The 13,643-nt window shown below is 33.7% G+C and overlaps 1 protein-coding gene across 8 annotated transcripts in view; it reads right to left on the bottom strand.

Moving 5' to 3' along the window:
* KANSL1 (KAT8 regulatory NSL complex subunit 1) overlaps positions 1-13,643 on the bottom strand; it is a 180,484-nt gene that overhangs the window by 24,008 nt on the left and 142,833 nt on the right. For all 8 annotated transcript variants that reach the window (XM_031965944.1, XM_023502457.2, XM_012548451.3 and 5 more), the window contains 2 exons: positions 4,054-4,163; positions 3,405-3,600 (listed from right to left, as the gene is read on the bottom strand). In XM_031965944.1, coding sequence (XP_031821804.1) covers positions 3,405-3,600; positions 4,054-4,163 — 306 coding nt within the window. The remainder of the gene's footprint in view (positions 1-3,404; positions 3,601-4,053; positions 4,164-13,643) is intronic.

Raw genomic sequence — 13,643 nt, 5'->3', positions numbered from 1 at the left:
TGTCAAATAGTGAGTTGTTATACTACAAGCTTGGAGTCTTTGGGTTTATCAAACCATAGATTATTACAATAATTGACTACTGTTATATCATGTGTATCTTACTCCATTGATCCACCACCAGTACTAGATGGTTTTGATGACTTTTTTTTTTTTTAATAATAAGAGTTTTAGGTTTGGTACTGCTAGGCCACCATTTTTCCCCATTAATTCTCTTAATATTCTTGACCTTTTCTTTTTCCAGATAAATTTTGTTACTATTTTTTCTAGTTTTGTAAAATAATTTTTGGGAAATTTAATTGGTATGGCACTGAACAAGTAGACTAATTTAGGTAGAAATGTTATTTTTATTTTATTAACTTGAAATATCCATAAGCAATTGATATTTTTCTAATTGTTTAGCTATAATTTTATCTGTATGAAAAGTGTTTTGTAATTGTGTTCATATTGTTCCTGGTTTTGTCTGGGCTGCTGCACTTTGTTAGTTAACATAAAGAAATGCTGGTGATTTGTGTGGATTTATTTTATATCCTACAACTTTGCTAAAGCTGTTAATTGTTTCAAGTAGATTTTTGGTTGATTCTCCAAGTATACTATCATATCATTTGCAAATGCAAAGAGTGATAGTTTTACCTCATCAATGCCAACTCCACTTTCTTTAATTTCTTTTTGTTCTTTTCTTATTGCTAAAGCTAACTGTATAATAGAGAGTAATAGTGGTGATAATGTGGAAACTTGTTTCACACCTGATCTTATGAGAAAGCATCTAGTTTCTCCCCATTACAAATAATGTTTGCTCCTTTGATCCAGCAGTGTTACTACTGGGATTATATCCCAAAGAGATTATAAAGAAGGGAAAGGGACCTGTATGTGCACGAATGTTTGTGGCAGCCCTTTTTGTAGTGGCTAGAAACTGGAAACTGAATGGATGTCCATCAGTTGGAGAATGGCTGAATAAATTGTGGTATATGAAAATTATGGAATATTACTGTTCTGTAAGAAATGACCAACAGGATGATTTCAGAAAGGCCTGGAGAGACTTACACGAACTGATGCTGAGTGAAATGAGCAGGGACCAGGAGATCATTATATACTTCAACAACAATACTAGATGATGACCAGTTCTGATGGATCAGGCCATCCTCAGCAACGAGATCAACCAAATCATTTCTAATGGATCAGTAATGAACTGAACTAACTATACCCAGAAAAAGAACTCTGGGAGATGACTAAAAACCATTACATTGAATTCCCAATCCCTATATTTATGCACACCTGCATTTTTGATTTCCTTCACAAGCTAATCGTACAATAATTCAGAGTCTGATTCTTTTTGTACAGCAAAATAATGTTTTGGTCATGTATACTTATTGTGTATCTAAGTTATATTTTAATATATTTAACATCTACTGGTCATCCTGCCATTTAGGGGAGGGGGTGGGGGTGGGGGGGTAAGAGGTGAAAAATTGGAACAAGAGGTTTGGCAATTGTTAATGCTGTAAAGTTACCCATGTATATATCCTGTAAATAAAAGGCTATTAAATAAAAAAAAATAATAATAATAATGTTTGCTGGTGGTTTTAGATAGATGCTTATTTTAAAGTAAACTATTTATTCTTATATGCTGTTTTTAACAGAAATTGGTGCTGTATTTTGTCAAAAGCCTTTTCTGTATCTACTGAGGTTATCATATAATTTGTTAGTTTTTTTTTTTTTTTAAACTGATATGGTCGATTATGCCAATAGTTTCCATTATATTGAAGCAGCCCTGCATCCCTGGTATAAATTCCAACTGATCATAGTCTATTATCCTGCTGTTGTAATAACCCTAGTGCTTTTATATTGTCATACCTAATTGTCCTACCACCACAATTTAACAAATCAAAATAAATTCCCTAAGATTCAAACTAGAAGATAAACCACTTTCAAAAGCTGCCCAACTCTTTAACAAAAAGTATTATTGAAACCAGCCATCCAGCTAACTTTCAAACCATAAATGCTACATATCAGATTTTCTAATAATCTGAGGCTTTTGAAGCTAGGACAAAGAAAATCATTCACCTACCTTATTGCAAAAGATTATATTTAAAGCTACTATCATACAATTTAAGCTCAACAAGTCTAACCTGAACCAAAAATAATGGTGTGATCTAACACCTCTGACAATAAAAAGACTTTAAGGCAATAAGAGTCATCATTAACATTAAAAAAAAAAAAAAAAAAAAGACAACTCTTTAATGACATAAAATCTAAACACTACATGATGAAAAATCACTACATATCAATTATTTAAGTATAACACATCTTACCTCTTCCCTTTTAAAACTACTTTCTCTTCCACTAATTTCCATGTTTTTAATCCATACCATTTTTTCAAATTTTTAGAATCAAAACCTTTATTCTACCTTATATATCTCACATATATTAAAAGTACGAGTATCTCTGTACTTCTTGCTTTTCATTGTCTATTATATTGTATACCTCTGTTTATATTGCTGCTTCAGCACCTGATATTCCATGCTCAAGGTACTAAAATTATTCCCCAGTTTCTCCCTACTCTAGTCTATCTTATAGCTGACAAGAAATCAAACTTATAGTGAGTACATTTTATACCATATTAAAATGTAATTAGGCAAAGTTTGACAAGACAAATAATAACACAATAAAACTGTTGCCCTCCCCCCAAAAAAAATCCTCCATGTCCTGCTTATATTCATACAATTGTAGAAAACACTAAGGACAACAAAAATAACTATGATTTATTTCACCATACTTCACATTTATTTCACCATACTTGACATTAATGTCGTTTTAATGTAGTGTTACTGTTTATTATTTGCTTTGCACCACTTCCCAACAATTCTCTTCAAAAAATGCTTTGATTTTAAAGGTTACCGCCCAAAATTCAGAGAATCAAGTAACATGGTGAAAAAACTGCTAAATTATCTTAGTTTCTTTTACTCCTGATCTAAAGATCAACTAAGAAAAAGCAAACACTCTCTTTAAAGATTTTATGAAAAAATTTCATTAAGAATAAAAAAGCCACCAAAATAATCAAACATTAATTACATTGTTTGAAATGTTTCACAGTTTAAACTTTATTGTTTTTACCAACTCTACTATAAAACTTACAAATCTTTCTGTCTCTTTCTCCAAAGTAGTATTCATTTCTAAATCTCAGAACTCATCCCTAATCCAGGAAGACATATGCCATCTAAAGTAATAAAAAGAATATCCCAGGAGGCATATTAATTTTCCATTTATTATGTTAAGATACATATTTGTTCCTTCTAATTCTTAGTGAAAAATTTTAACATGTTCCAGGTTAGTATACCAGGCCTTATACTCCTCCCTGACTGAGCACACTCTCCACCCAGGACAGAAGATCAAAACATACCAGTACTGACCTTCTTAGAGAGGGGCACAATGCTATGAGGCCGAACGAGTCTCCGTTTCTTACAACTCAACACAGGACGTGTCCGGGCTGCTCCACATGGACCATCAGTGGAAGCAGAAACCAGATTCAACCGTTGCTTTTTATGTAGCAGTTCTTCAGCATCAGAACCATCTCCCGTAGTATGGTCTGCCAAACTAACCTGGAGTCTACAAGAGAGAAGAAGTGTTAACATCTCAAAATATTCTTTTTAAGCTAAGAGCAAGCAGCCTATTTATTTTCAACTACACACACAAAATAAACATATCTTCAATATAAAACACCACTTGCTGGTCACCATGACCATAATTAACAAAGATAAAGGTATAATTAAGTTAGAATATGAATTTGTATGGGCTCTGATTCCTCCCTTTTCTCTCCCCATATTCCCCAGTTAGGGAATTACTGAGTTAAAAGACTAGAAGATACAAATAATGGGAACACAGTATCTGAAGTGGGCAGCATGAAAGATACACATAGCAGAATCTTCAGCCTCTGTAACCATGTAGATGATGTAGATGGTTATGGCATGATATGATCCAACATTTTTAAATGACATTTAAGTTTACTAGTAAGCTAATTTGACAATTTCCTTTTTGGTGTGTGGAGACAATTAAACTTACGGATTAATAACTCCATTGATTGGTCTCACTATTCCGCATGGTTTGGTGGAAAGAGTCTCTGAAGTATTGTGGGTACCAAGATTTTCCAGCGGCTGAGATAAGGAATCAATCTGTAGAAGAAGGGGGTAAAAAGTGATTATGTCTTATCGTTCACTTAATAATCTTTCTACTGTGTGAAGTAAATCATCACAATTCAGGGCAGTTAGAAATTCTAACCACTATCCTCAACCCCCAATATCTGAAAGTCTAAAAAGCTACTGCCTTTAAAGAGTCATGACTCTTTAAAAAGTCATGGAACAACTCCATGGCTTAAAATTTCAATTTAGTATTGGGATGATAAACTAATTTTGAGTCTCAAAAAAAGTTTTTAATTCAACTAGCACCTCACCTTTTACTATATGTTAACAAAAAAATAACACCATACAATTATTTACTGATATATCTTAAGAGAAAAAAATTAATTTTGAGGTGATTTTTACTTTATTTAGATAGAATATGGAAAAAATTTGAATTATATTAAATCTTCTCTGTGCAACTAACTTCCAAATATCCTTCTCTACTTCCTCTCTGAACTTGAGCCTATCTTCTCCAAGTAACTATCTTCTAAACATTCCTACATGGTGCCCCATCATCACCTCAAACTCACTATAAACCAAAATAAAGCTCAATTTTTCTTCTAAAAATTGTCTCTTTGCAAACTTTCATAGTTTGATAGAACCATATTACCAGTCACCAAGGTACAAAAAACTCAATCATGTTTCCCCTTCCTCTTCTCCATCTCTCACTTAGTTAGCCTTCAAATTCTATCAGATACCAATTTCTGTCAATTCTGCCCCCTGAAAACTATCTCCTTTCTACTTTCAATGTAATTGTTTTACTTCTACAATATAGTCTACTAGGTCTCTTTGTTTCCAGTTACCTTCCTTTACAAGGTATCTTTAACATAATTACTAAAGTAACCCACTACACAGATCTGATCACCTTACTAAACAAATCCACAACAAATTTTATTATCTACTGGGTGAAACACAAACATCTTATACCAGGGGTCCTCAAACTATGGCCCGCGGACCAGATGTAGCAGCTGAGGACGTTTATCCCTCTCACCCAGGGCTATGAAATTTCTTTATTTAAAGGCCCACAAAACTAAGTTTTTGTTTTTACTATAGTCCGGCCTTCCAACAGTCTGAGGGACAGTGAACTGGCTCCCTATTTTAAAAGTTTGAGGACCCCTGCCTTATACTTTCAAAACTCTTCACATTCTGGCTCCATCCCACCATGTCTTTTCTGATCCACACACTCTACATGCCAGCCCAAATAGACCATCAAATGTTTTCCCAATTTCATTCTGCCCTTTGTTTCATTGTGTTTGTTAAAATCAGGCCTCGTGTCTTTTAAAAGTTTATTATGGTCTCTTCTCAATCTATAATAACTAATACTCTTCTCTCTCCAAGATTTAGGTTAGGTGTCCCCCTCATCGAGAGTTGCTCTTTTGTCCCTCATAACTGACTTTTATAACACTTTTTAAAAAAAATGTTGATCTCCAAATTTCTTCTTCCTTCCAGTCCCTTCCCTATCCACTAAAACAACCATTTGGCATCAATTACACATGTGAAAACATTTCCATATTGGTCATGCTAAGGGTAGGAGGTGGGGGAAAAGCAAGGAAAAAAGGAGGTATGGGAATATGCTTTATCTGCATAGAGATGATCAGTTTCTTAAATGGAGATGGACAAAATTTTTCTTCATGAGTCCTTTGGAAATTATCTTGGATTATCGTACTGATCAGAGTAGCTAAGCCTTTCTGTTACAATCTTGCTATTACTTGTGTACAATGCTTCTGATTTTTATGGAAATGTTTTTTGCACAACTTCACGTGTGCCTTCTTCAATGGAGGAGGAAGGGGAAAAGGGGAAAAAAAGTGAATCTGGAGCTCAAAGTTTTAAAAACAAATATTAAAAATTGATTTACATGTAACTGGAGGAAAATGAGATATTAAATACTGTGCACAATGATCTCAATTCATTTTATATTAGTTCATATAAAGATCTGCTTTTTCATTTCTTATAGAACAATAGCATTCCAATCACAATTATATACCATAATTTGTTCAGTTTTTCCCTTATGGAATCTCCTCAATTTTCAGTTCTTTCATGACAAAAAAACAAAAACAAAAAAAACTGATATAAATATTTTTTTACATATAGATCCTTTCCCTTTTTCTTTGATCTCTTTGACCCACCAGTAGAATTGTACCCTTGGTAGATAGAGTACATTAGTGGCCTTATTTTCCACATTCCCTCCCGCATTTGTTACTTTCCTTTTCTGTCATGTTAATCATTCTGATAGATGTAAAATGATCTCAGACCTACTCTAATTTATATTTTTCTAATCAAGTGATTTAGAGTATTTTTTAAAATGTATTGATAAGTTTTTATTTCTTCTCCTATTTATGCCCTTTAACTATTTTATTGAGGTAGATAAATCACTTAACCTTCCTCTCTTGTTGAGAGGCCACTAAGTAGTAGTGGAGATGATATTGGACTTGGAGTTAAGAAAATTCACATTAAGATCCCAACTCGGAGAGTTAGGAGCTTTGAAATGTTAGAAAATCAATTAATTTGTGCTTCAAATTATGCCCTACTGGTATTCAAGGGGCTTTCCTCCTGCAAATCTATGTTCTTTTATGAATTACGGTTTTATAATCAGATCATAGACAAGAAAACCTAAAAAGACAGTGTCAACTGAAATGTCACTGCATACCAGCTGTCTTGCAATGTCTGAAAGATAATAATCTAAAGAATATTCTCTCACCAACATCTAAGTACAAGGGATCCTAGCCTTTTTTTTTTTTGAGGGGGGGGGGAGAGGGAGAGACAGGACACAGCTTAGAAAGAAAGCACTCTTTTTTACCTCTTCCTCTTCAAATTCCTATTTTCCTTCAAAGTTTAGCTCAAGCACTACTCCTTAAAGAAGCCTTTCTTTAATCTCCTCAGCATCTAGTGTAGAGGACCCCTTTAGTAAAAACTTAAGAACTATTCAATAATACTTTTAATACACACACACACACACACACACACACACACACACACACACACCCCAAGGCAATTAATTATGCTGAAATATTTATCTATCCATAATTTAGAGGACCCAAGTTAAAAATCCTACTCCAGTGGAATATAAGCTTCTTGAGGACAAAGACTGTTGACTTTTTTTTTTTTTTTTTTATCATCTTTGTATCCCCAGGATCTAATACAATGTCTTGAATATAGTACTTAGAGGATATATATATATATATATACTTACTGAACTTAGCAGTGAGTTCTGAAAAGTTGCAACAGTAACATACTTAATATGAACATTTAGGGCTTTTGCTTCATTTTGTTTTGTTTTTGAAGACAAATGTCTTCCTTTATTTCACTCTCCCACATATTCTTTATGAGGAAATTTAGGTCTTTTACCAAAAGTCAGTCGACCATTACATTAGATGAAGTACAAATGTTAATCCATATAATCACTTCTAACCCACTGAATTCCCATGGGAAGACACATAGGAAAATATAGGAAATCCAGAAAAGAGGTAACGAAGTCCTGAACTAAGTTATGGGCTCTATGAAAAGGAGAATAAAAAATATGAAAGATCTTATAGAAGTAGAATTGGCAAGATTTGCAAACTTGTTGGAAGTGATGACAGTTAAAATTAACCCCCACCCCAAAACTCTGAAAGCACTCCAAACATTTTCCCCATTGCAACATATTATAATGATCCGTATCTGTCAACACTTCTAAACACTAAGTTTCTTAAAGCTAATAAATCAAACATTTACTTACAACTTTGTGGCAGAGGCTATACTTGCTGCTGGGGATACAAATAAAGAATAAAATAACCCCAACTCTCAAGGAGCTTAAATCTTTTCAGCAGAGACAACTTGTACAAAAAATGTATATGTATACATGTGAATAAATACAAAATTATTACAAGCAAGTTAGAGAGGGAAAGAAAGCAGGATCAGGAAAGGCTTCATATCAAGCAGTAGTTTTTGAGCTGTGTCTTAAGAGGGATGTAAAATCTATTGAGGTGGAAAGATGAGGGAGTGAATTTCAGACAAGGGATACATACAGCTAATACAAAGGTGTGAAATCAGTTTAGCTGGAACTCAAAATGTGAAAAGGGAAATGACATAGAATGAATCTGTCTATAATTGAAGACAGATGAAGAAGCTGATGACAAGTTTGGAATGGCAAGGAAAGCTTAAGCAGAAAGATAAATAGAGAGCAATTTTAAATTTACTGAGTATAAGAATGACATGGTCAGCAATGTTTAAGAAAAATTATCTTGTCATTTCTGTAGTGAATGAACTTATTATATGAGGAAAGACTAGAGAGAAGGGAAACCAATTAGAAGGTCATTTCCATAGCCCAGGAAAAAGAGGTGATAGGGGCCTTCTTAGCTGAAATGCCGCTTGTTTGAAAAGAGAATATTTGATATGAGGACACAAGACTGAAGTTCAAGAGAGAGAATGGGGTCAGATATAGATCTGGGAGTCATCTATGCAGAAATGATATAAACTCAGAAGAGTGAAAAGATCACCAAGAGAGATAATGTAAAGAGAAAAGAGAGCCCAAGATAGAACACCCATAGTTAGGGGTCATGAAACCATTGCTAAAGCAGTGAAGTCATCTAAAAAGTAGTAGTCAAAACAGACTGAAAAAGAAAAATTAGAGACCTTTATTGTACAAGAAAGCACAACTGGGAGGAGAGGGCAGACAACAATGTTAAATGAAATAGAAAGGTCAAGATGGATCAAGAATGACAAAAGGCCACAGATAAATTATTGATAAATTCAGTTAAAGTAACAAGATTGGAAGCCAGATTGCCAAGGGCTAAGAAGTCAATGAGAAGAAAACTAGTAGAAAAGTATAAAGAGCTTTTCCTGATAGTTTGGCTGAGGAATGGAAAAGGAACACAGAACAATAGGAACTAAAGGGATTAGAGGGTCTAGGTCTAGTTAGGTCTGTAAATTGCAAACAACTAATGATATATCGAATCTGTCGAATCTGTTGAATATTTTTAGTCTTGGGTATATGTTTTCCCCAAGTGAATACATTTCTCAAATACATAATAAAAATCCACTGGTGTGTTGAAAAAATTTGAGAAACTCTTTACTCACATTTCAGAAACAAAACTAATGCTTTTAGATCAAATGGAATGGAAAATGTAGACCACCACCTGTCCCAAAGTGGTAAGGACTTGGCATGCCACAAATACAACTACTGCATAATATAATAGACATGAAGTACTACACAATCTTTAGGCACTAAGTTTCAAAGTGGGGAATGAAAGACATGAAACAAAGAATTTTCATAGTCAATAAGCAAATAATGAAGAGATAATGCCAACAGCCAATTAGAAACAATAGAGGCACCTTAGCTAATATTACATCATTTTCTATCAAATATAGCATAATATAAAAACTTGAAAATCCATTATGAAATAAGACAAGTTCCCAAACTACCTAATGTTCAGAAACATATAATTCACCTTCAACTGAGATCTTCTATTTCAGATACTTGAGGTTAAAACCACAAGAAGACCAAATTAAATCTATGATACCCTCTTATCTACCCTCCCCCTCACCCCCATTACTACCCCAAGCAACAAATGGGAGACCATGTAGAATAGAAACTTCAACCTATCTACTGGCCATTTGAGTGAGCACATTTAAACAGGTGAACAGCTAAATCTCTTTCTAAATAACACAATGAAGAAACATTTGAAAAGAGCCTCTCAGCAGGCCAGGCCATCTATCAAGAGCCCCTTCTAAAACAATCCTAATAAATGGTCATTCTATCTTTCACAGGAAATGAACTCTTACACATCTCCAAAGACAATAAACTCTTCTTTAGGACAACATTACTTTAAGAAGTTTTCTTCAAACCAAAACTAAATCTGCTTTTCCACTCACTAACCACCATTAGCCTCTTCCTATCACTACTGCTAGACAAGCTCTCTTCTAATGTCAATTTTGGTTTGATTTCATCACTCCTTAAAGGGCAACCCTGCTCCACATAATAAAAATAAAAACCCAATGTCTATACAACCAAGTTCTACGGATTCAATGGTTCTCTTGATTCCCACATCATTTTTTCCTACCTTCCAACTTCCTATTCTTCCATATTCTTCTGTCTCTTCAGATTTTTCTATTTGTAAAACCATTCTTTAATTTTTTCCCCCAAGATCACTTGTTCTGATAATTTGTAAAGCAGAGAAATTTTCTTCTAATATTTTTCCTTATCTTCTAGAAAAAAAAAATTGGCTGGGGGATAGGGAAAGAAGAGAATCACACAACCTATTCAATTCACTAAGAAATTTCCCTTGCATTTCATAATACTAAGAAATTGGGATTCAAAGTCCACATCTGCACCTCATTAGCAGGGCACGGAGAGTTAAGTATCCTACTCTCTGCCTCAGGTTCTTCAACTATAAAATGGGAATACTTTCTATTACAAAGTGCTCTTGAGACAAAAAATTATGCAAATTTTGCCAAGTGCTTTACAAACATTAAAATATTAAGTAAACATTCACTCTGTCAGTATTTTACAAGTAAAGAGTCTAGTCCCACAGTCACAATGGAGCAAGCCAGCAATTATTTCACTAAGTTTTCCTAACAATAATAAAATAAAACACAATCTCAGAACAAAATTTGCATTTGCTAATTACATGAAATTACCTTCTTTTAAACTCATGTGCCAGACCTTTAAAGTCAGGCTGATTAAAAACAAAAAAACCTTTATGCCCTTAATCACCACCCCAGTCCCTCTGTTAGGCCCCCTTCCCAAACCCCTTTTCATAGAACAATCTGGTTCTGAGGAAGTTTTTTTCCCCCCCAGTCCAAGATGCAGTGCGCTACCCTGGTTTTGCTCAAACTGAAAACAGAACGAATGTAGTTAAAGTCCAGTTTACAATTGCTTAAAATAAGAACTTATTCAACAGAATATAATTCTCTCTGAATTCTTGAGATTTCTGAGAAAACAATTACTTTGGTTAGTTCTTAACATCAGCAGTGCCTTTGGATGCATAAAGAGAGGGATATGTGGAATTTAACCTTTTAAAGATTTGACTTACAAATTAATAGGGAGTTAGAAGACTTTGATTCTAGACCTAACTGCCACTGCTTGATGTGTCTCAATTTCTGCTTATATAATTAAGTGTGTTAAACTACATTTTCCTCAACTAACTCTGGAGAGTAAAATGGCAGTTCTATGTGAAAATCTTCGAGTTCATTCATTTGTTCTTTCATTCAGTTCAGAGAAAAATGAAATTTAAGATATTTGCAATTAGCAACATTATTATAACAATAATGAGAAAATAATATTTTAAAGCTTGGAAAGCACTTCATAAACATACTTATTTTATCCTCACAAAATTCTGGGAGATAGATAGTATTAATACCCTCATTTTACAGATGAGGAAACTAAGTCAAAGAGCCAAGATCAATAATTAATCCTTAAGAGTCTGGAATGAAAGCTTAATTCTTACTGACACCAGGTTCAGCACTCTAATCAGTGCACCACCTAGCTGCCTCCAAAGAATATGTATCTGGAAATTTAAATGTCTCATTATCATCCTCTATTGAAATTAATTTGCTAGCTGACCAATTTTTTTTAAACAGGCCCAGTTAGTACTAATGCTGAACAAATAAACAACATCTAACATACTATGACCCACAATAAAAGCTCCCTGTCTTGACCTGCTTGTAACTTAGTGGATAATCAGAAGGAAACAAAACCCTCCCTAGAAAGCATTTAATGTTACCTCACTTCTTTCTTTAGAAATTCCACTATCAACTCACAATCTTAAGGCCTCAAAACTTTAAGGAAATGAATTACATGTCCTCTCCTCAAAAAGGAAATCCTCATTATGTCCATGAATGTACATGGAATCAATGTTTTCTCACTAATCAACAAAATGTAAACCTGGGTACTAATACATCAGACTTAAAAGAAATAATAATAGCGGTGACTTGAATTTGGGGCAAACTTTTGAGAAATTCCTGGTTTGTTATCACTTTATTTCTCTTTTGATTAGATAATCAATGCAATGATCTGAAGGAGGCACAGAAAATATGTAGGAAAAAACCTTTTATTTTAAAATGTTATAATTTTAATTTATATTTTAATTCTAATTTAATACTTATATATAATGAAACTCTATGAATGAAACATTGATTTGCGTCTAAGGCTATGCAATATTCTCTAAGAAAGATAAAAGCAGGTTTATTTTCTGCAACCACTTCCCCAGCAAAACCACATTTTACAAAACCTTTTTACTGCATTACTCATATACATCACCTATACAACAAAGTATTTTCAACTATTTCTACATTAGACTTATTACTGTAGCATCCCCATGGAATCAAATCAGATTTTAAGAGGGGATACTGGAAGCAACTAAGCACACATAATCTCCCTTACTCACTTCAACCATAGGAATCACCAAAGCAAAAACTAAGAGTATGCTCAATCATCAAAATGAGAAATTCACAAAATTTAGGAGCATAAGCAGAAAGATTTACTAACTACTTCAAAATATGGATGACTAACATGCATGCTAAGAGTCAGGCTATTTTCAATATCTCATAATGAAAATAAAAAGCTATTAGAATAATGCAATAGGCTAAAACAAAAAGTCACTTAAAATTGCCTAAAGCAAGGCAAGGAAAAAAGCGGTCACTTCACTGACAAGTAAGAGGCAAATATGAAAGAGATATAGCTCTCTTGAACACATAAGTTTTAACATCTCTTCTTCTCCTAAAGCATCTAGCTCTCTTTGGCTAAAGCTCAACCAGCACAAGAAAATTAATAGACAAAGGCAGGGCTGGGGGGGAGGAAGGGAGAAGAGTTCCTTCTAAGTCCCGTCTCCCCTCCCCCCCACTATTTTTTATTCTTAAATTTGGAGCTTCTTTTTAATAATCCTAATTGTTCTTTCAGTTTGGTTTTGGGAGAAAAGCAACATGTTATATTTGACTGCATATCCTTTAAAGAGGGCTAATTTTCTTTTAAAAAAAAACCACCTAGCCAAACCATTAAGTAACAAATATCAATACTTAAAGTTCTAGTATCTCGAGTTCCAAGATGTATTGGAGAATGAAGATTTTTCAAATGAGATTACTACTACCTATAGCTGACGATTCCTGTGAGCAAAAACATTACCTCCCCAAAATCTAAAAAGCACTGCTTAAGATCACAATTTGGGTCAGGAAACTTAAAATTTGATTTTAATGATTCATTTATTTTATTATTATATTATATAGGCCAGGCTTTTTAAACTTTTTGTCCAAGAAATTTTACATGAACCAAGGTGTGTGTGTGTGTGTGTGTGTGTGTGTGTGTGTGTGTGTATGTGTGTATATATATATATAAATAATCAAACATTTATTGAGAGTAATTCATAATTTAATGATTTCATTATTCCCACATTCATTTATAAGACCTTATATGGGGTAGTAGCACCTTACATTTTCAGAAGCTTTGATATAGGGCATAAGTAGTGATTTATTTTTACCAATTAAACTAAAGACAAAGATTTG

This window comes from Sarcophilus harrisii, chromosome 4 (assembly GCF_902635505.1).
Source record: "Sarcophilus harrisii chromosome 4, mSarHar1.11, whole genome shotgun sequence".
Lineage (NCBI taxonomy): Eukaryota > Metazoa > Chordata > Mammalia > Dasyuromorphia > Dasyuridae > Sarcophilus > Sarcophilus harrisii.
Note: the sequence above shows the minus strand (reverse complement) of the source record. Positions and strands in the feature narration are given on the sequence as shown.